This window comes from Oncorhynchus kisutch, linkage group LG22, assembly GCF_002021735.2.
Source record: "Oncorhynchus kisutch isolate 150728-3 linkage group LG22, Okis_V2, whole genome shotgun sequence".
NCBI classification, from domain to species: Eukaryota; Metazoa; Chordata; class Actinopteri; order Salmoniformes; family Salmonidae; genus Oncorhynchus; species Oncorhynchus kisutch.
The window spans coordinates 24,263,258-24,286,821 of NC_034195.2; the positions used below are offsets into that span (position 1 = coordinate 24,263,258).

General features: G+C 41.5%; 1 protein-coding gene and 1 long non-coding RNA gene across 3 annotated transcripts; one reads left to right on the top strand and one right to left on the bottom strand.

The window, feature by feature from the left end:
* Window positions 1–1,165: 1,165 nt before the first annotated feature.
* On the bottom strand, window positions 1,166–21,841 carry nlrc5 (NLR family, CARD domain containing 5). Of its 2 annotated transcripts, XM_020456185.2 has the most exons (48): window positions 21,764–21,841; window positions 21,090–21,405; window positions 20,797–20,847; window positions 20,181–20,264; window positions 18,151–19,882; window positions 17,979–18,062; window positions 17,773–17,856; window positions 17,495–17,578; window positions 17,265–17,354; window positions 15,052–15,102; window positions 14,797–14,826; window positions 14,583–14,666; window positions 14,383–14,466; window positions 14,139–14,228; window positions 13,741–13,821; window positions 13,529–13,612; window positions 13,303–13,386; window positions 13,103–13,192; window positions 11,035–11,079; window positions 10,886–10,942; window positions 10,667–10,750; window positions 10,391–10,474; window positions 10,193–10,282; window positions 10,019–10,078; window positions 9,760–9,843; window positions 9,410–9,493; window positions 9,159–9,248; window positions 8,986–9,051; window positions 8,635–8,721; window positions 5,858–5,941; window positions 5,659–5,745; window positions 5,394–5,453; window positions 5,231–5,281; window positions 5,029–5,112; window positions 4,838–4,921; window positions 4,640–4,723; window positions 4,468–4,551; window positions 4,302–4,388; window positions 4,112–4,195; window positions 3,906–4,007; window positions 3,719–3,802; window positions 3,164–3,247; window positions 2,953–3,036; window positions 2,745–2,828; window positions 2,570–2,647; window positions 2,376–2,459; window positions 2,204–2,287; window positions 1,166–2,071 (listed from the first exon to the last, which is right to left on the bottom strand). In XM_020456185.2, exons 2-48 carry the CDS (start codon window positions 21,385–21,387, stop codon window positions 1,990–1,992), a joined length of 5,571 nt encoding a protein of 1,856 aa, XP_020311774.1. In that variant the 5' UTR covers window positions 21,388–21,405; window positions 21,764–21,841; the 3' UTR covers window positions 1,166–1,989. The 2 variants fall into 2 exon arrangements, with proteins under 2 accessions (XP_020311774.1, XP_031657729.1); XM_031801869.1 differs by lacking the exon at window positions 20,797–20,847.
* Window positions 13,177–16,251, top strand: LOC116356347 (uncharacterized). The gene is made up of 3 exons (XR_004204859.1): window positions 13,177–14,035; window positions 14,539–14,638; window positions 15,923–16,251. It is a non-coding gene; the product is annotated as an uncharacterized LOC116356347 (long non-coding RNA).
* Window positions 21,842–23,564: the final 1,723 nt, after the last annotated feature.

Genomic DNA, 23,564 nt, shown 5'->3' on the forward strand with positions numbered 1-23,564 from the left:
GTTAGGGTTAGTGTTTTGTTTCTGATAAATAGCCGATTTTTCTTTTTTGATGTAACGATACGACCTAAGATAGTCTGAGCGTTATAGACGCCAGTGCCATCAGACTTTTCGCTCTGACTGAAGAGTTTAGTTCCAAAACGCTATAATGTATCCATTTTCAGAAATGTTTTCTGTTTTTATTGTTTAAAGAATTCATGGAAGAGATTCGTTTTTTCACTATCTAATCATTGGCATGTTCAATGACAGTATTTGTTTAAAATCGATCACTTGATGGTTTCATTTCAGAGACAAATGTTTTTTTGCAAAACGCTAAAAATGTCACACCCTGATCCGTTTCACCCTTCTTGTGATTGTCTCCACCCCCCACCAGGTGTCGCCCATTTCCCCCAAAATCCCCTGTGCATGTATACCTGTGTTTTCTGTGTCTATTGCCAGTTCGTCTTGTAAAGCCTACCAGCGTGTTGACCGTCCCTTGACCAGTCGTTCGCCTGCCCCGTTTTGTGATAAACATCTGGGATTCGAACTGTCTGTATCTGGGTCTTATCCGGAGTCCTGATAATATATATCAATCTCACTCGCAGATAAATTAGTACTGCTATGTTTTACACAGTCAAATGTATCAAACAAAAAAAGAAATTTTTAACAAAGAACTGCACAAACGATTCATTTGTGACATCAATATTTTATAATTCAACACCGTAATATGGGATCTGTATGTAAAACATTTAGCAGATGCTCTTATCTAGAGCAACTTAGTTGGTGCATTCATCTTAAGACAGCTACAGTCAATTGTCCAGGTCCATAAGTCTTAACTTTTCTATTGGGTCAGGTCCTGTTTGTCATCAAGTCCTGGGTTTATGTAACTGCAGCTGATTGAACTGAGTGGACCTGGCTCTGCATAGCCTATAGCATATTTATTTCACACTAATAAGGTGAACTTATTGACTTTATAGAAGGCTTAGCCAACATATAAAGAAATGAACTATTCGTTAACCAGAAGAGCAACTTGGCTGATAAAACAATTTCTGTCACTCGGGTCCAGTCTGGTCTAGGATATGGGTCGGGTCCAGTTGTCATTGGGTCCATTCGGATTCAGGTAAAAATTCTCTGGTCAGTTCGGGTTATTTTGTCAGATTAACAAGACAAAAAAAGAATACACTCTGTAAACATTTCAAATGAAGGCACCCAGTTTATTTCCCCTACTGATGCACAATATAACCTCCTGTTGTGTATTGCCATCTAGAGGTATGTTCAGATAAAGAAAATCAATATTTACATGAAATATGAAAAAGACGTCTCACACGTTATTAGACCAAAGTGCACGTGAGATTAAAACATGAACATTACAAAAACAAGTGTGAGGAATAAGAAATAAATTAGCAGATGAGCAGAAATACATCTAATAACATAACAGTGAACCATGAGCAGTGACATTAGAATCCAGCAGTGCAAGAGAACTAAAGTGTAAGAAATAAATCACACCAAGCAGTGGTTTCCATCAGAAAAACAATATTTCAACTCTACCTCAATGCTTAGTTAACATATGGGGAGAGATCAACATCACATAAATAGTTCAAGTTTTACAAACCAAGATAGAGAGCAGGAACACCTGAAGCATAAACTTGAGTTATTAGTTTGTCATTTGCTCACACTTTCTACCTGAGGTGGACATTTGTTTTTAGCAAAACACAAACAATCAATATATTCCTGCTTCAAAATCAATCCAGAAATAAATACGAGAGTGGAAAGAGACTATGAGCTGATTGTCCAGGAAGAGGAAGGAAGATGTATAAAGGGAGATTTGTCTCTTATATCCTCTTACCAGGGTTGGAATAAAGGTTCACTGTTCCTCCTCCTCCTGGATGATATTATTGTTTGTTTGAATTTGATGACATGTAAACAAAATCAACTTTAAGTGCATAAAACCAAAATAAAAGTGCAAGTTTACTGTTCTGCTGACACACTGAATGAGTGAGATTAGATCTTAGACTATGTGGAGGAGAAGTTGAGCCTCTTCTCCCTCTGTCTCAGTTTCTGGGCATCGCTGGTAGAAATAAAATTCCTCCACAGTCTGGTCAAACACAGGGAGAGGACATTTGTAAAAATGGCATTGCACACAATAAAGGCAGTTTCCAAATTAATAGTCAGTATAATACATCTATACAATTGACAGTTTACCAACAAAAAACTCCAAGATGTTTACCTGATCACTTCAACTGATGGACAAGACTGTAAGCTTCTGGCAAGTGCCTCTGCTCCAATAGTGCTGATACTGTTAGACTCTAGACTAAAATCAAAGACATAAAAAAACACATCTGATTATAAAATCCTTTGAAAACATGTGTAAAATGTAAAAGCGTACACTTAGCACTCACTCAAGTCTCCTTAGCTTCTGGCATTGTGGTAAAACCTCGGCAAGCTTCACTGCGACATCATCTCCACAATCATTCCACGCAAAACTGACAAAATGGACAGGGAGTGAAAAACGGAGCGAGGAAACATGGTCAAATCAGTCGTGAATATTCGGATCATGATGAATATTGCTCTGTGCTGTCTGGATTTCCCTTACCTGACATCCTCTGCACAGACACAGTGAGCCAGGCTGTCAGCCAGACCAGCAAGCTCTGAAGTCCCTATGGAGGTCAAGCTGGAAGACAACTAGTACATTAAATACATTAAAAGCTTGTCTCTTGGGCAGGGAATACACAGTATTATAGCGGATTACACATAGATATATATCTTACTGTATCTTTGTCAAATACTTCATGGAGATCAAGGCTTTGGAGATACTGACAGATCCTTTTGTACCAATCTCGTTCTCTGAGAGACTTTTCACAAAATCACAACCATGACCATAAACAAGGGTTAGGGTTGCAGTTACATGGCATAGAATCAATAAATACATGTATCATGACCCAAACCACACACAAAAACTGGTGGTAATAGACTTACTCTAGAACCCTGAAGTGAGTGAGAGTGGGAAGAACTTGTCCCATCTTGGCAGCACAGGCAATGCTGAGATTATTCCTTGACAGACTGGGATATAAAGTCATAGGTCAGACGGTGCATTGTTTGCAGTCAAAATTCAAAATGTTATTTTGGTCATTGTGAAAGCCCAGTGGAAATAGGGCACTTTGGATTGATAGTTCGGGCTTGGCCTTACTTGAGCTCCTCCAGTGCTGTGCAGGTTGTCAGGGCCTGGACCAGCCTCTCTCCTGCTTGGTCACTGATGCAGTTCCCTGACAGGCTGAGACACAAAAAAGGAAAGAGGCTGGTGGTGTGTTTTATATAGTCTATAGAGATATGGACCAACATTCTCCATCTTCTAATCATTGAGAGGAAAATGTGTCCATTTCATATCATATCTCATAGTGTTACAGTAGTATGTTTCCTCTGCAACAGTTCAGGAAGTAGAATAAGCTGGACTTTGTGATGGAGAAAACATAATTATATAATGACGTTGCAATAACAAATAGATCAGCACTTTGAACCAGCTTTATACCTTTCTGATGATACATCTACAACTGTCTGCCTAAATCCCACACACACCAATGTTGAAGCTCATTGGAATATTAGCTGACACTTTGACACGTTCTAAGATCAGGTCATGTGACAGATTCCTGATGCATATCTTAGCTTCATTTGACACATTAATGATGCAGTCTATTTTTTGTCCAGGGCCATTCCCCATCCATTCCTCCAGTCCAATAATCCCTACCTGATCTTCCTCAGGCCTGTCCAGGTGGGCAGGTGTTTGATAAGCTCCTCCACTCCATTATCTGAAATCCGCATCCCCTCCAACCTGCAGGCCAGACACACATTGACAATACCACATCAAACGTGATGTCTAGTCCATGCAGAAGTGAGATACTACTTGACATTTGTGTTATCGTGGTTCTACTCACTCTAGCTCCTCCATCCCTCTGAGTCCCTCCAGAGAGGCCAGCAGGACCAGAGTGGCCCCCACCCATGGGGATCCAGTCACCATGGTAACTTTATTATTCAGACTACGGGACGGATCACATATCATTGGTAAAGATAACACTCTACACCAAATCTGTCTCAGGCACAGCAAAGCCCACTACATTCTCAGTCAGGAAGCTCTACTCACTTCAGCCTCTTCAAGGAGGTCATAGCATGGAGACCTTGGGCCAGGCACACTGTGCTCTCCTCATCCAGCTGTACAGAGTCAAGGCTGTGGACAGGATACAGATATTTAACTCATGCCCTTAATAATAATAATAACAACAACAACAACAACAACAACAACAACAACAACAACAACAACAACAATAATTTACCTGATCCCTTCCAGAGAGAGGCACCGTCCCAGCCCTCTCACCAGCTCCAAGGCCCCTGCTGGTGTCCAACCATAGCAGAGGGACAGACTAGGGGACAGAGGGCACAGCATTAGTATTGTTGTATCACTGGCCAGGTGGTTGAATACAAGAATACAAGAGTTCTTACTTGATTGTTCTGAGATGAGGAAGGTTTTGGAGTGCTCTGGTCAGAGCTACAGCTTCTCTGTCAGTAATCATATGACCAGACAAACTGAGGGAGACAGGAGAGAGTGGTGACAGGTCAGGGTCAGGAACGAAAAATAAAAAGTAGGCATAGGGGATGAATGACAATCACTTACTTCAAGCTCTCAATGCTTTTAGCCTGCAACAACCCCTCGGCAAGGAGCAATACCACATCTTCAGAGGTTTCTTTTGTTTCAAGACTAGGAAAAAATTAAATACATGTTTTTTTTATGTGTAGCCTAAGATAGTCATCCTCGGTCATCAAAACCCTGTAAAGCCTTTCCAACCCCCAAAATCCATATCTTCAGCCTTACCTGAGTTTCCTCAGACTAGCTAAGGATGGTAGGACAGAGCAGAGGAACTCTGCTCCCACTCTACCAATGCTGTTGTATGACAAACTAAAGAGGAAAATAAGAAATATGTATAACTTAAAACTAAATTAGACATTAGAATCATTTTCACTACGTCCGAAGTATTGCCAGGTCTGTTTCTCACAGATACTTACTCTAGTTCCTGTAGCAGAACACACCTCTGGAACACAGTCTGCAGAGACACTAGGTGGTGCCCTTGCACTGCACAGTCTACCAGGCTGAAAGACACAAGAGGCAGGAGCATATGATAGGGAGAGCTCAAATGAAGTAACCAGTTCTGAGCCAGCTCATACACATTCCTGTTGATGTAAGAAGAATAGAGGAAGATGCTTTCACCTTATGGTCATGGTAGACAGAGAGCCAGACATGTCTGTAGAAGTGCCACCACTGAAACTCAAATAAAGGCAACTCAGTCAAAACGGAAAGTGTGTGTTATCTTTATGTTCGCATCTAAAAAAATATTTTGGAAATAGACAACGTAATTGTCTTTCAGCTTTACCTGGTAGCAGTGGGATTTTGGCATTCTTCCAAAGTAATGTGTACAGTGGAATTATTGACCCTGCAAAACAAGTTCACACATCCATTATGCATGTCATGTTCTATTTTCCTATACTTAAACATGACCTAATGCCAACATGAATGCCCGAATGCCAACGTTGGTTGGCGCAGCGATTGGCGGAGTTTGGACGGAGTAGGCCACCATTGTAAATAACAATTTGTTCTTAACTGGCATGCCTAGTTAAATAAAAACAATGAATTCTCACCCGATAGTGCGTATATTGGGGTTCAGGTTCAAGCAGCAGGAGAGCAGGTTTACAGCTGCTTCTGCTGTGATCCATGGCTCCTCAATACTGATGGGAAATTAATACAGAGACTAAACTCCGAGGCATTACACACTCATGCAAGAAATCCCACACACAAATACACAGACACCACATGCCATTCCCATATCCTCCTCCTCACCTGATATAGTGTTGGACGTGACCACACCTCAGCTGCTTCACCAAGTCTTCAATCACCTGAACACTCAGTCCGTTGTTTCTTATCCTTAAGTAAATCAGAGTAAAAAAGGCACTCATTTTGCATTCAATAACTTGGTGTGTACAGTTGAAGTCGGAAGGTTACATACACCTTAGCCAAATACATTTAAACTCAATTTTTCACAATTCCTGACATTTTAATCAGAGTAAAAATTCCCTGTCTTAGGTCAGTTAGGATCACCACTTTATTTTAAGAATGTGAACTGTCAGAATAATAGTAGAGAGAATTATTTATTTCAGCTTTCATTTTTTTCATCACATTCCCAGGGTGTCAGAAGTTAACATACACTCAATTAGTATTTGGTAGCAATGCCTTTAAATTGTTTAACTTGTGTCAAACATTTCAGGTAGCCTTCCACAAGCTTCCCGCAATAAGTTGGGTGAATTTTGGCCCATTCCTCCTGACAGAGCTGGTGTAACTGAGTCAGGTTTGTAGGACTCCTTGCTCACACATGCTTTTTCAGTTCTGCCCACAAATGTTCTATAGGATTGAGGTCAGGGCTTTTTGATGGCCATTCCAATACCTTGACTTTGTTGTCCTCAAGCCATTTTGCCACAACTTTGGAAGTATGCTTGGGGTCATTGTCCATCTGGAAGACCCATTTGCGACCAAGCTTTAATTTCCTGACTGATGTCTTGAGATGTTGCTTCAATATATCCACATAATCGTCCATCCTCATGATGACATCTATTTTGTGAAGTGCACCAGACCCTCCTGCAGCAAAGCACCCCCACCCTCGTGCTTCACGGTTGGGATGGTGCTCTTCGGCTTGCAAGCCTCCCCCTTTTTCCTCCAAACATAACAATGGTCATTATGGTCAAAAAGAGCGATTTTTGTCCCCATGTGCAGTTGCAAACTGTAGTCTGACTTTTTTTTATGGCGGGTTTGGAGCAGCGGCTTCTTCCTTGATGAGCAGCCTTTCAGGTTAAGTCAATATAGGACTTATTTTACTGTGGATATAGATATTTTTGTATCTGGTTCTCCAGCATCTTCACAAGGTCCTTTTCTGTTGTTCTGGGATTGATTTGCACTTTTTGCACCAAAGTACGTTCATCTCTAGGAGACAGAACGTGTCTCCTTCCTGAGCGGTATGACGGCTGCGTGGTCCCATGGTGTTTATACTTGCGTAGAATTGTTTGTACAGATGAACGTGGTACCATAAGGGCGTTTGGAAAATGCTTCCAAGGATGAACCAGACTTGTGGAGGGCTACACTGAGGTCTTGGCTGATTTCTATTTGATTTTCCCATCATGTCAAGCAAAGAGGCACTGAGTTTGAAGGTCGGCCTTGTAATACATCCACAGGTACACCTTCAAATAACTCAAATTATGTCAATTACCCTATCAGAAGCTTCTAAAGTCATGACATCATTTTCTGGAATTTTCCAAGTTGTTTAAAGGCACAGTCAACTTAGTGTATGTAAGGTGAATTTTAAGTGAAATAATCGGTCTGTAAACTTTTGTTGGAAAAATTACTTGTGTCATGCACAAAGTAGATGTCCTAACTGAATTGCCAAAACTATAGTTTGTTAACAATTTGTGGAGTGATTGAAAAACAAGTTTTAATGACTCCAACCTAAGTGTATGTAAACTTCCGACTTCAACTGTACATTTGTGTGGCTCACTCCAGGGTGCGTAATGAGGACAGGGTTGTCAGGCTGTTCTGCAGAGCCAGTAGGCCTTCTCTCTGCAGGGTGTTACAGAATAACCTACATACAAGACAGAAAACACTGTTCCTCACCCTGCATCATTACCCAGAATCACATTATCCTCTCCTCATATTGTCAGACACTGCACTTCTGTAATTTTGTCAATTTCAGTGGTATCAAATTTGACGAGCTGCAGGTTAATTATCGCAAAGATCAAGCCAAGGTTATTATAGTTTTGTGTTTTTTAATTTGAGTTCATTTCTATTGGTTTTTCAATTATTATTTGAAATTCAGTTTAGTTTTAGGTCATTTTCAGACCTAATTTTGCTATTTTTTCTTTAGTTATAGTTATATTTCATTTTTATATTAATTAGTTTTAGTTATAATGTTAAGGACAGAAAGCATGTGTGGGAGGCTTGGAGCCATTTGTGTTGTGTAATTTTATGCGGTGGGGTTTAGGATTTTACCTCTTGCAACTGGAGGGCAGTAGGCTAATACATAAGGTGATGGGTAAGGTCATAGGTTAGGTTAGGTTTAAATTAAAGTCAATATCAATGTGACTTGGATTTAAAAGGAATACTGGAGTAAAAAATATGTTGGACGGAAACTCTCGCCGATGTTTACACCAATACAATGCTTTTTAACTTTAGTAGTACATGTTAGAAGAATCAAATTAGCTAACTAGCCACTTTTTTCCCCTGTTAGCTAGTGTTAGCTAGTGATTGTGATTCACAAGCTAGGCCTATTTGAAACATTGCTATCTCCTCTTTGCATTTACCTCCTGGTTGCAAAAACCCACCAAGGTCTTGAAAACCTCATTAGATTGTTTTGCCCAAAGTTGAAGAAAAAATAACACTGAGCATAATTCATGATGTTTCTATTTTAGTTCATTTTAGAGTCAAATGTAATAGCTTCAGTATAGTTTTATTTATTCAAACCGATTTGTTAATTATTTCATTTCAGTTGACTAAATAGTTTGTTCATGATTTGTTTTCGATTTCATTTACTATAATAACCTTGGGTAAAGCAATTCTCCCAGTCCCATTCTCACCTCAGCTTGACCAACTGAGCAGCACAGCGTGTCAGAATCTCTGCTAGTCTCTGCAGATGGTCAGCCCCAAAATGACACTCTCTCAGACTGCAGGGTCCAGGAAACATGAAGTAGAGAGAGAATGAGAAGGTGAAAGACTGAAGAGATAGAGGTCATGCCCATGAGTCATATGGAAGAGGTTTGATATCATTTATACAAGCAATCCTTTCAGTTTCGATATGAGTTTTATTTTTCTGGCAGCAAAATAAACAATGCTTCCTGTTCCACTAGCTAAATGAGTGTACACTATGGTGTTTCTGTGACTGCTCTAACTGATTTTATGAGTAGAAAGTAGTAGACTTGTTGTCCTACCTCAGAGTTTTGCCACAGTCACTGTCCTGTTCAAAGCGGATGAGCGACCTCTCCTCAGTTCCCAAACTACAGACAGACATAAAAAGTGACACAGACTTTCATACTATATATATGGGGGTCTAGACAAGTAAATGTTCAGTTTGCCAACATGGTATTGTTGAATAGAATTTTACCTGACTTCAACTGCAGCCACCTTCTCACAGGTCATCACTGAGTTCACCAGGTAGAGCGCCCCCATCTGGGTCAGTCTGTTATCATTAAGACTGCAGAGAGAAACACATACAGCTGTACAAGCAAGCACAACTAACCTCCATAAAGCTAGAACAGGTGCATCTGCTAGCACTCAGGGAGGCAGACCAGCACTAGTGGTAATGGAGTTCACTGTATGGACTGAAGGAAGGAAGGGTGTTGCAATGAGTCTTACTTCACTGAGCTGGCAATCCGCAGCCTTGGCAGAGAATCCACAAAGCTCTTCACTCCCTCGTCTCTCAGGAGGTTACTGGATAAACTGCACCGTTGAAAATAATGGGTTATTATCCATTATGAGAAAGGTTGGTTGAAAAACAGCCACAAAATACACCCTAAAATGTTCAGTGAGGGAAAACACAGTTTGACCATTGGTTGAGGCATATACTCTAGTAGTGTAAGGTATTTATGGGAATACAGTGCAGTAGTTGCGAGTACATCATTTATAAGCACGGCTATTTTTGCAAAAATGTGTGCAGTGACCCAGGGACAGGGATGTATATTAGGGAAAGGGACAGGGACACTCACTCCAGGTCAGACAAATGAGGACACTGCTCCAGGATCCCAGAGAGTTTCTCCACATCCCCACTGCTCAGTGTGTACTGGGTGAGTCTGCAGAGGTGGCAGAGAGACAGACAGACATGAGGTCAGGGTTTAACCAGGTTAGAGAGGAATAACTATATGTGACTGATTAAATACAGCTTAATTAACCTAAAACCTTATTTTCTGTAATGTAATATAACATTTCTATACATGGGAACAGTATGAGCAGATAAACCGCATTCACCTGCAAGTTGCTTGTTCTGCTTTCACGTTGACAAACTTGATGAACGCGTCTCCTTGGGGCCTTAGAAGTACATCAAAATGTAAGGTCATTTACATCAACACAGTTCATACTGTGCATATAAACCCAAATGTATGAACCACATGAATGAATGAATGAATGATGAGCCGTACATACCTGAGTTCCACAGCTCTGACACGCTGACAGTCTATCAGAGATCTGACCAATAACAACACTCCGTCTGTAGACATCTGGACATGGCTCATACTGTGGGGAGGCAGGGAAGAGGGGCGGAAGAGAATGACGAGAAATGAACACCTTACTGGTGTTGTGGCCCTGAGATTATATTTACTGATCAGGGTGAAGAATTCTCACTTGAGCAGCTGAAGAGATGTCATCTTAGGCAGGATATTCAATAGATTTTCAATGGCATCGTCCTTCAGGGATCCATGGGAGAAACTGAAACAGACCGGCAGAATGGTTTTAGAGGATTGAGAAGGAGGAAAATATCATACATGTAACACACTAAGAAGAAGGAGGGAGTAGAACATAGAAACTATACATCGATATTGCACAATACAGTATATTATAGTTAACCATGAAAGACAGAGACAGAACATAGACATCATTAGAGGTAAAATAAGAACTCACTCTAGCTTCAGTAGGCCGGGACACTGTACCAGTCTTCTACACAGCCTGGTCATGTCAGTGGGCTGGATATCACTGTGAGTTAGACTAAAAAAAAAAAAACACAAGCTTGGGATTATATTGCAGGGTAAAGTGAATGGGATATTAAATGGACAACAGCAATTCAGAAAGTAATTTGCATGTTAAGACTTCTGTCTAAAACTTGTCCTAAAAGTGTCCTACCTGAGTTTCTTATCCTGTTCCATATCTGGTGAGGTCCTGAGTGCTTCTGATTGTATTCTAAAATGAAAGTGATTCAGTGAGTTGTTATTTGGACTACACCATCGAAATGAGATACAGAATTGGTATACTGATAGAAACAACTTTATTACCTTTTACTGGAATGGAATTTCAGGAACAGCTTCTTCCCCCCATGACTGATAAATTTAACATTTGTATAAAAAGAAAAAATACTAATCAAACATAATATGATTTCAATAACTTTTTACCATGCCCATTTTACACAAGAGAGAGGATAAGGATATAGACAGATAGAGAGACACAGACAGACAGACATACAAGATATATACTGTATATAGATATATACTACAGATATATATATACTGTTGATACAGTGGGGCAAAAAAAGTATTTAGTCAGCCACCAATTGTGCAAGTTCTCCCACTTAAAAAGATGAGAGAGGCCTGTAATTTTCATCATAGGTACACTTCAACTATGACAGATAAAATTAGAAAAAAAAATCCAGAAAAATCACATTGTAGGATATTTAATGAATTTATTTGCAAATTATGGTGGAAAATAAGTATGTGGTCACCAACAAACAAGCAAGATTTCTGGCTCTCACAGACCTGTAACTTCTTCTTTAAGAGGCTCCTCTGTCCTCCACTCGCTACCTGTATTAATGACACCTGTTTGAACTTGTTATCAGTATAAAAGACACCTGTCCACAACCTCAAACAGTTACACTCCAAACTCCACTATGGCCAAGACCAAAGAGCTGTCAAAGGACACCAGAAACAAAATTGTAGACCTGCACCAGGCTGGGAAGACTGAATCTGCAATAGGTAAGCAGCATGGTTTGATGAAATCAACTGTGGGAGCAATTATTAGGAAATGGAAGACATACAAGACCACTGATAATCTCCCTCGATCTGGGGCTCCACGCAAGATCTCACTCCGTGGGGTCAAAATGATCACAAGAACGGTGAGCAAAAATCCCAGAACCACACGGGGGTGACCTAGTGAATGACCTGCAGAGAGCTGGGACCAAAGTAACAAAGCCTACCATCAATAACACACTACGCCGCCAGGGACTCAAATCCTGCAGTGCCAGACGTGTCCCCCTGCTTAAGTCAGTACATGTCCAGGCCCATCTGAAGTTTGCTAGAGAGCATTTGGATGATCCAGAAGAAGATTGGGAGAATGTCATATGGTCAGATGAAACCAAAATATAACTTTTTGGTAAAAACCCAACTCGTCGTGTTTGGAGGACAAAGAGTGCTGAGTTGCATCCAAAGAACACCATACCTACTGTGAAGCATGGGGGTGGAAACATCATGCTTTGGGGCTGTTTTTCTGCAAAGGGACCAGGATGACTGTAAAGGAAAGAATGAATGGGGCCATGTATCGTGAGATTTTGAATGAAAACCTCCTTCCATCAGCAAGGGCATTGAAGATGAAACGTGGCTGGGTCTTTCAGCATGACAATGATCCCAAACACACCACCCGGGCAACGAAGGAGTGGCTTCGTAAGAAGCATTTCAATGTCCTGGAGTGGCCTAGCCAGTCTCCAGATCTCAACCCCATAGAAAATCTTTGGAGGGAGTTGAAAGTCCGTGTTGCCCAGCGACAGCCCCAAAACATCACTGCTCTAGAGGAGATCTGCATGGAGGAATGGGCCAAAATACCAGCAACAGTGTGTGAAAACCTTGTGAAGACTTCCAGAAAACGTTTGACCTCTGTCATTGTAAACAAAGGGTATATAACAAAGTATTGAGATAAACTTTTGTTATTGACCAAATACTTATTTTCCACCATAATTTGCAAAAACATTAATTAAAAATCCTACAATGTGATTTTCTGGATTTTTTTCCCTAATTTTGTCTGTCATAGTTGAAGTGTACCTATGATGAAAATTACAGGCCTCTCTCATCTTTTTAAGTGGGAGAAATTGCACAATTGGTGGCTGACTAAATACTTTTTTGCCCCACTGTAGATATATTGATTGATTGATGTATAGATAGATAGATATCCACTGGGAACAGATGTCAAATCAATGTCTATTCCACATTGGTTCAACGTAATTTCATTAAAATGATATGGAAACAATGTTGATTCAACCTGTGTGTGCCCAGTGGGTAGATATCTACAGTATATATCTCTGTGTCTAAATAGATAAAGAGAGAGAAAGAAAGAAAGAGAAATAGGGGAAGTGAATACCTGATATTCACTTCGCTCATGTTTCTGTGTGAGCAGAGCGTGTCAGCTAGCAGCACCACCCCTTCCATGCTGACTGCATTCTCACTGACACTACACCAAATAGAGGGTACAAGCACTGGTTTTATGGCCAGAAATAGATTTGAACAAAAAAAGCTAAAGCAAACGAAAGGGAGGAAAGGTAAGTTCTAAGAAATTCTTACTTGATTTCCTGGATATTGTTAAGCTGAGGTAAGAGGTCTAACAACTTCTTTAGACCTTTGTTTCCCAGAGAATTGTTGGAAAGACTGAGAAAGCCAAAGAACAGGTGGGGGTAAACAGACACAAACAGAGAAACTTTTCACAACCCAACTACCTTAAACTTTTCACAAACCAACTCTCTAAAACTTTTCACAACCTAACTCTCTTTTCACAACTCAGAGCACTTACTCCAGCAGAGTCAGAGCAGAGCAGTCCGTCAGATTCTCACACAGATGGTCCAAGTGAGGGGGAAGAAGAGCACAGCCAATCAGACTGTACACAGAGGGGTTAATGAGAAACGAGGATGAAAAGAAGAGACAATATCGTATAACTTTATAACCATTATCCATATTGTTATACACAGTGAATACAGTATATAACAATTTCTATATTGTACATACCGAAGTTTCTTAGACATCTCAGGATGTTGTTTCTCTATCCCCCCAGCAAAAAGTATAGACACACGCACAGGGTCCTGCAGGCTGTCATGAGGAAACATGGGGGAAATGCACATCAGTCAGTGTTAAGGTAACATTTTCAGAGCATTCTAAAAAATCATGATCATCGAAGTTGTACATTATAAAAGGCACCACAGTATCGTAATTGATTGCTTGTTTATAACGTCTGGTTTGGGCCTATCACAAGCCACAAGACAGAGACACCCTCTGAAGTGTGACGCCACCAGGAAGTGATGAGGTAATGTGCTGGTTTTAGTGTGGTTGTAGTTTACACACAATAAAAGGGATGCAGTCTATATTGGGTCGATCTAAGAAATGAAGGGGTGTTATGCACAACATACCTGATGTCCACTTGAACCACATCAGGACATACAGACAGGAAACTGGTCAGAACCATCAACCCATCAACAGATATGGGAATCTCATTCAGACTGTAAAGACACAACCAATAACCGTATTAGGCTACATGACTGGGTTCATATATATATATATATATATATATATATATATATATAAAATATTGGACAGGCACAAGATCATGACTTTAGCAAAAGTTGAACACTTGAAATGAATGATCAGTCTTACACAATCTGTTTGGAGATGTTCAGCTCCTGTAGAGAGTCAGTCAGGGCCTTGAGAGTATCAGCCTTGATGTCGCCTCCTGAGAGACTGCAGGGGTTACAACATAAAGCCAAACAGAAAGTCAGATTGTCTTAACTTATTTTGTGTCTTTACCCACAGTCTGATCTGACTTGTTCAAGGACACTGGGTACATATTCACTTACTCCAGGACAGAGAGACCAGGACATCTCGCTAGCAACTGACACAGTCTGTTCATCTGGTCAGTAGTGAATCTGCAGTTCAACAGGCTGGATGACACATAAAAGAGACAGGAAAAAAAACAACAGCAATGTTACTCAAGGAATTCAGATGCTCAATTGAAATATACATTTATAAAAGCCTGGGTTCTGTATAAGAACAACATTCAGAATATCATACCTGACAGTCAGTCCAGTTTTATCCTTAGAACTTGAGACAATTAGAAAGGCAGAGAAAAGGGGTCAGGTTGATTGATACAGTACAGATTTCCATAAATGTAGCATAGAAAAACAAGGAAATAAAAGCAACATTTTCTCAAAGAGCTATGAAACATGAGCTTGATTTTCATGGGCCTGTTGGTACACCAAACACCAAAAAATAAATGAAAGTTGCATATTCTTTTATTTCACCTCATTAAAACTAATTGAAACTCACCATTTCATGTCTACGCTTGGGACAAATAGGACACTGACGTCCTTCATTCCTCTGCAAAGACAGAGAAAAACGTAGTTTACATCCCCAGTATTTGTTTTTTCAGTTACAGCGTCTTCAGAAAGTATTCACACCCTTGACCTTTTCCACATTTTCTTGTGTTACAGCCTAAGTTTAAAATATATTACATTGAGATTTTGTTTCACTGACCTACACACAATAGCCCATAATGCCAAAGTGGAATGATTATTTTAAAAATGTTTACAAATTAATATGAAATGAAAAGCTGAAATGTCTTGAGTCAATAAGTATTCAACCCCTTTGTTATGGTAAGCCTAAATAAGTTCAGGAGTAAAGTTGCATGGACTCACTCTGTGTGCAATAATAGTGTTTAAAATTATTTTTGAATCACTACCTCATCTCTGTACCCCACACATATAAATATCTGTTCGGTCCCTAAGTAGAGCAGTGAATTTCATACACAGATTCAACCACAAAGACCAGGGAGGTTTTTCCAATGCCTCGCAAAGAAGGACACCTATTGGTAGATATTAAAAAACTTCACCATTATTTTTACCTTACACTTTGGATGGTGTCTCAATATACCCAGTCACTACAAAGATGCAGGCGTCCTTCCTAACTCAGTTGCAGGAAAGGAAGGAAACCGCTCAGCGATTTAACCATGAGGCCAATGGTGACTTTAAAACAGTTACAGAGCTTAATGGCTGTGATAGGAAAAACATTTGTATGGATTTGTCACACCCTGATCTGTTTCACCTGTCTTGGTGATTGTCTCCACCCACCTCCATGTGTCTACTGTTTTCCCCATTAGTCCCCGGTGTATTTATCTGTGTTTCCTGTCTCTCTGTGTCAGTTCGTCTTGTTTTGCCAGGTCAACCAGCACTTCTCCTAGCTCCTATTTTTCCCAGTCTGTTTTTTCCTAGCCCTCCTGGTTTTGACCCGTGCCTGTCCTGACGCCGAATCCGCCTGCCTGACCACTCTGGCTGTTCTGACCTCGAGCCTGCCTATCCCCTTGTACTGTTTGGACTTGGACCTGCTCACTGAACCCCTGCCTGTCCTGACCTCGAGTCTGTCTATCCCCTGGTACTGTTTGGACTCTGACCTGGTTTATGAACTCTCGCCTGTCCCCGACCTGCCTTTTGCCTACCCTTTTGGTGTAATAAATATCGGAGCTCAACCATCTGCCTCCTGTGTCTGCATTTGGGTCTCACCTTGTGCCCTTATAGGATCAAAAACATTGCAGTTATTCCACAATATTAACCTAAATGACAGAGTGAAAAGAAGAAAACTTGAACAGAATAAAAATATTAAAAAACATGCATCCTGGTTGCAATAAGGCACTAAAGCAAAACAAAAAAATGTATGTCCTGAATACAAAGCGTTATGTTTGGGGAAAGTCCAACACGTCACGAAGTACCACTCTTCATATTTTCAAGCATGGTAATGGCTGTATCATGTTATGGGTATGCTTGTCATCGGCAAGGGAGTTTATTTTAGGATAAAAAGGAACGTAATATAGCTAAGCACTGGCAAAATCCTAAAGGAAAACCTGGTTAAATCTGCTTTCCAACAGACACTGGGAGACAAATTCACCTTTCAGCAGAACAATAACCTAAAACACAAGGCCAAATATATTTACATTTTTTATTTTTTTATTTTACCTTTATTTAACCAGGCAAGTCAGTTAAGAACACATTCTTATTTTCAATGACGGCCTAGGAACAGTGGGTTAACTGCCTGTTCAGGGGCAGAACGACAGATTTGTACCTTGTCAGCTCAGGGGTTTGAACTCGCAACCTTCCGGTTACTAGTCCAACGCTCTAACCACTAGACTACGCTGCTTACTGGAGTTGCTTACCGAGATGACATTGAATGTCGCCGAGTGGCCTAGTTACAGTTTTGACTAAAATAAGCTTGAAAATCTAAAGCAAGACTTGTCTAACAATGATCAACAACCAATTTGACAGAACTTTAAGAATTTAAAAAATAATAATATGCAAATGTTCTACAATCCAGGTGTGCAAAGCTCTTAGACACTTACCCAGAAAAACTCACACAATTATATCCCTTTTAATCCCACCTTGTAACAACAAAATGTGGAAAACGTCAAGGGGTGTGAATACTTTCTGAAGTATGCAGATTACAACTGGAGGGTCTATTTGTAAACACTGGCAATGTCTATTGTTTGAACTCACTCAGCATAGAGTCCCTGGATGGAGGGACTGGAAGTGATCTTCTCTAGAAGGATGTAGATACTCTCCAGAGAGCAGCCATTCTTCCCCAACCTGAAAACATACAAAACACATAGGCCACATTACTAAAGTGCAAGCTTGCTGAAATGTAGAAATAAGAGACACTTGTAATATAAATAGATGGCTAGGATCATGCAACGCAAATTATCCAGTCAAGGAAACAATAAACTCACGAGACAGAGGCCAGACTGGGCAGCTTGGGAAAGATGTCAGCGATCTCCCTGACTCCTCTGTCTGTTAGGCTGTTGTCACTGAAACTGTCAGACAGACAACACAAATCACTTTATACAATGCAAAACGTGTTCGATACCGAATCAGACCAACTGTACTTTCATGGCAAATAAGGTACTGTATCTTTAACCACGTTTGGTTAGATCCTGATAAAAGGGTTTATAAAATCTTGATGGTGGTAATAATCTTTGGTTGTTACGGTAAGTAAATAATAATTTACTTGAGCTCTGTGATCTGTGGACAGCTCTCCAGGGCTCTGGCAAGTTTGGCAGCTCCCACATCAGTGAGGTTACCACAGATAAACCTGGGGAAGAGGAGCAGAATTATTCACGTCACACTTTGACAATTCGCGTATACATCCACACACAAACAAACAACGTTGAAAGTTGATCATTTGAAAACTGAGTGACTCAGTGAAGGACTCACTCAAATCTTTTCAGGGTTGGTAGTCTGGGAAGGATGCAAGAAAGTTTATCTGCAAATCTGTCATCATACTTACGGCTTCGAAAACTGAGGGATGGTTAAAAAAAGAGGAAATTAATTTCATGCAGGATTATCCTTGTTTAGTACAGAATATATAAATGAGTCATGAACTCACATTAGAAAGTCGATGTGCTGGCAGCTGGGTAGAATATCGAGACACTCCAGCTCCATAGAACAGGCTCCAAAGTCCAACCCAATGCCCACTCCAGCAGAAGAGACGACAAAGGCCAGGGCATCCAGATCAACCGGGTTCAATGTGATGTTCCTTAGTTCGAAGCAGGGTCGCGACCCCACCATCTCCCTGGCCAGTTGGGCATCCTGGGTCTCCTGGACACAGTGGCACAGCTCCACCACCTTGGGCCCAGTCAGGTTGGTGCTCATTGCCAGGCTTCGGAGCAACTTGCGAACTAGTGCCAGGCGTTTCTTCACCCACGCCACAGCCCCCACTCCCTGAACAAGCTGAAGCAGGTAAGAGAAGCAGGCTGGTGCAGCAAGCCCACAAACATACAGATGGAGGGAGTCAGTGAAAACCGTCTTGGGGTTTGATTTCATGGTCCAGCGGGTCTTGAGGTTGAACTTCTTCCTGAGCTGGGCCTCTGTGATGTCCTCGCTGGTCATGATGTGTAGCGCGCCCAGAAACTCTTGCATGGTGAGGTGCATGAATGTGTAGCCCTGGCCTTTAGATCCATCCTCATGGGTCAAGTCCACCTGTGAGAGGAGACCAGCCTTAGTGGCGAAGTCCACCAGGTCTGGTGGAACCTCTTCAGACAAGAACACGATCTTGCTCCCCTCCAGGCCCCTCATGGCCAGGCGGCCCAGCAGTGTGACCTCTGCCCTGTGACTCTGCAACAGGGGTGTGCTGCTCCCTGGGCATCGGCTCAGAAAGGCACAGAGGATCTGGAGGTAGACCTGGGTGAGGGTGTTTGGAAGCTGGGGTAAAAGCTCAGACCCACCACTGGAGAATATGTGGTCCAGGCACACACAGCAGATATGGCAGAGGGCTGGCAGGTAACACATGGTGAGGAGGTGGTGGTTGGCCAGTAGATGACTCACTGCCTTCTCCTTCAGATTCAGACCCTTGTCCTGGAAGTACTGTTCAGCATATTCTTTCACACTGCGCTGGTTGAAACCTAGCAGCTCCCCAATGCAGTCCACAGAGCTCTCCAAGTCTGTCACATCCCGAGGCCTACAGGTAATCAACAGAGTGCATCCTGGGAGGATTCTGCGACTGCACAGGCCTGAGATCAGCTCTGCCATGGGGAGTGGGCACAGTGGGTCAAATGAGCTGCTCAGTTTCCCTGAGTGGGTTATTTTAGTGTGAAACTCATCGTAGCCATCAAAGATCAAGCATATTTTCTCAGGGTTTTCAAGGATGAAGTCAAGTACAGCGGTACACTCCTCCTCCCCACCCTCTGGTGGGAGGAAGAAGCGAAAGAGCAGCTCCTTCAGAGAGAGCGGCCGAGCCACGAGGTTGAGCTGGCGGAACTCTAGCAGGATCAGTAGGTGAAAGGAGGGAGAGGCGTCCTGTGTCCATTTCTGGCCAAGGCAGTGCATCAGTAGTGTCTTCCCTGACCCTGCCTGGCCTAACAGCAGTGTGACCTGGGCTTCCGAACCCAGGAGGGAGTGAACAGTCACCCTGTCTTCCACAGTCCCCTCCTCGTCCCCCTGTGGAAGCTCTGAGGGGCTCAGAGCTCCATCAGCCCTGTCTCTGGGTATAACATGGGTTCTGTGGCGCAGACTGACCCAGGCCTCTTCCAGACGAACCTCCTTCACCACACCCTGCATCACCCTCTCCCACCTCTGCAGTAGAAATCTCCTCACAGCAGCTTTGTAGTTTTCTACGTGGTCTGGACATACAAAGAACATCTTATAAAATAACACAAAACATGCTCATGACCTGAACAAAGCTACATGACTACACGTTTATGAGGCTGTTCATGACTTTGTTTACAAAATATATTTTGTGACTGTGTACTAATTGCGAATCAAACAACTTTCATAAAGTGAAGACAAAGATACATTTCAGATTACAGAGGTAGCTCACACAGTATGAAAGTCCTTTAAAATTGAAACTCATCTCAGTAAGAAATCTTACTGAGATGTGCCCCCCCCAAAATTGGATGTCATGAAAAGACTGGTACTTACCTATTCGTGGGCGTTTTACACACCAACCTTGAAATGCTATAGACTCATCAACCAGGGTATGGCTGCTGTTTTCAATTACTTCTTCTGAGAAGAAAACAAAATGGAGAGAACCCAATAATGGACATATAGGGGAAACCCAAGAAAATATGAAGAAGCGCAGTGGTTAAACAGAATTGCATAAGCATTGCATAAGACACCCTTCTCCAGGGCCTTTTGGGGGCCCCTAAGCGAGATTTGGCTAATAAAATTACTAACAAAATCAATGGGGTCCCCCCGGAGGTCAGGGTCCCTGTGCACGTGCCCTGCATGCCCATCAGTATTGGCCATTAGTACACATTAGTACAAGTTTAGATAGCTGGCTAGACTAAATTACCAATCTAAAAACAGCTATGTCTGAGACAAAACCACTATTTTCCATACGCATTTAACTATATTAATGCTGTTTTTAGTGTGTTATCTGCTGTTGGACCTTCGACCCATTTCTTGCCTGAATATCACACAGAGGTGTCATCTTACACAAAAAATTAAACACTTCGTATCCCCTTAAATTATTATGGAAAAAGAGGGTAAAAACTGACTAAACTGCTGCAGTAAAACGTAATTATGGATTGATTACCTAGATCACAGAGGGAAAGGGCCTCTCTTGCCAGTGTAGGCCAAGGATCACCTGCACAGTCAAACAAATCAAACTTCCAATATGGGTTCAAACTAAGCCTAACTCTGTTCACAGAGTTACTGCATTGTCAGTGGGGTGTTTATTGTTTATTGTTGGGTGTCAACATTTGAGGGATGGAAATGGAAAGGAAACCCCACTCTGATATCAACATCTTCCCCATAACTGAATAACTAGGCTATAGTGTGGATATTCTGGATGGTCAGTATGGGCAGGCACCACAATGTCTTACTCACTAGTCACAGATCCGGTCACAGACATCAGCCGAGATTCCAGGCGCATTGGCATGTCGCAGTGCATGCAGACCATTTGAAGAAATTGGCGGCACATAGCAGGGTCTGCTGTGCTGAAGTAACCCAACATCTCCAGGATGCGTTCTCTGTGACTGGCAGCGCGCACGAGCCGTTCCCGCGCTCTGCTGTCCATCATTTTATAGAGTTTGGAGAGAACTGCATCATCTTGATAGCCCAGAATGTCTGCCAGCTCATGGGTCTCCTGTGTTAATACACTCTGGACATCTTCCTCTGCTTCCATCAGCTGTACAAGCTTAGGCTACATTTTACAATAACATAAATGTCAGTTTGATTGTGTTATAATCTAGTTATAGATTAAACGTAATCTCAAACAATTTCACATAGAGCAAAGCTAAATAGTTACACTGCATGTTCCCAAATACATAGGCTTGCTTCACAAGAAAAGGCCATGCACCGTAACAATCTGCGCTGTTTTGGGTGCACGTTTGGATCGGCTGCTGAGTAAATTATAATCTATTTAGACAAATCTGCTTTGTATTGGGCGCGCGTTTGGATGGGTTGCTACGTAAAGTATAGCCTATTACTACATACAAAGTCAATTAACTATTTAACTTTTTTTATAACCAATATAAGTGTATGCCAAAAGTATAATTTACCAAAAGTAGCAGTTGGTCGTTGGTCGCATCGCTGCAATAAAGTGAAACTCAAACCAAATAAAATGCGTTTACTTTCAGTTTCGTTTTTGAGTGGTTTTCACTAGAAACCGAGCATTACAAAATACACTGCTCAAAAAAATAAAGGGAACACTAAAATAACACATCCAAGATCTGAATGAATGAAATATTCTTATTAAATATTTTTCTTTACATAGTTGAATGTGCTGACAACTGAGCTTTGGAGGAAGGGAAATTACGGACTCCTCTTTAAATCTGTATATTCCTCCAAAGCTCAGTTGTCCTGAGTCTGCACAACTCTGCCAGGACCTAGGATCAAGAGAGACACTCAAGTGTTTTAGTACTATATCTCTTGACACAATGATGAAAATAATCATGGCCTCTAAACCTTCAAGCTGCATACTGGACCTTATTCCAACTAAACTACTGAAAGAGCTACTTCCTGTGCTTGGCCCTCCTATGTTGAACATAATAAACGGCTCTCTATCCACTGGATGTGTACCAAACTCACTAAAAGTGGCAGTAATAAAGCCTCTCTTGAAAAAGCCAAACCTTGACCCAGAAAATATTTTTTAAACTATCGGCCTATATCGAATCTTCCATTCCTCTCAACATTTTTAGAAAAAGCTGTTGCGCAGCAACTCACTGCCTTCCTGAAGACAAACAATATATACGAAATGCTTCAGTCTGGTTTTAGACCCCATCATAGCACTGAGACTGCACTTGTGAAGCTGGTAAATTACCTTTTAATGGCATCAGACCGAGGCTCTGCATCTGTCCTCGTGCTCCTAGACCTTAGTGCTCCTTTTGATACCATCGATCACCACATTCTTTTGGAGAGATTGGAAACCCAAATTAGTCTACATGGACAAGTTCTGGCCTGGTTTAGATCTTATCTGTAGGAAAGATATCAGTTTGTCTCTGTGAGTGGTTTGTCCTCTGACAAATCAACTGTAAATTTCAGTGTTCCTCAAGGTTCCGTTTTAGGACCACTATGGTTTTCACGATAAGTTTTATCACTTGGGGATGTCATTCGAAAACATAATGTTAACTTTCACTGCTATGCGATGACACACAGCTGTACATTTCAATGAAACATGGTGAAGCCCCAAATTGCCCTCGCTAGAAGCTTGGGTTTCAGACAGAAGTGGATGGCTGCAAACTTTCAACTTTTAAACTCGGACAAAACAGAGATGCTTGTTCTAGGTCCCAAGAAACAAAGACATCTTCTGTTGAATCTGACAATTAATCTTGATGGTTGTACAGTCGTCTCAAATAAAACTGTGAAGGACCTCAGCGTTACTCTGGACCCTGATCTCTCTTTTGACGAACATATTAAGACTGTTTCAAGGACAGCTTTTTTCCATCTACGTAACATTGCAAAAATCTGAAATTTTCTGTCCAAAAATTATGCTGAAAAATGTATCCATGCTTTTGTTACTTCTAGGTTAGACTACTTTCCGGCTACCTGGATAAAGCACTAAATAAACTTCAGTTAGCACTAAATACGGCTGCTAGAATCCTGACTAGAACCAAAATAGTTGATCATAATACTCCAGTGCTAGCCTCCCTACACTGGCTTCCTGTTATGGCAAGGGCTGATTTCAAGGTTTTACTGCTAACCTACAAAGCATTACATGGGCTTGCTCCTACCTATCTTTCCGATTTGGTCCTGCCATACATACCTACACGTACGCTACGGTCACAAGACGCAAGCCTGCTAATTGTCCCTAGAATTTCTAAGCAAACAGCTGGTGGCAGGGCTTTCTCCTACAGAGCTCAA

What these genes read in the sequence shown, in the direction of transcription:
- nlrc5 (XM_020456185.2), bottom strand. Translation starts at nt 21,387, where the DNA reads ATGGAAGCAGAGGAAGATGTCCAGAGTGTATTAACACAGGAGACCCAT. An exon ending in CCACAGATCACAGAGCTCAA is followed by an intron (nt 17,579 to 17,772) that starts GTAAATTATTAT and finishes TCTGTCTGACAG; the next exon opens with TTTCAGTGACAACAGCCTAA. An exon ending in TCTGCTCTGACTCTGCTGGA is followed by an intron (nt 13,387 to 13,528) that starts GTAAGTGCTCTG and finishes TGGCTTTCTCAG; the next exon opens with TCTTTCCAACAATTCTCTGG.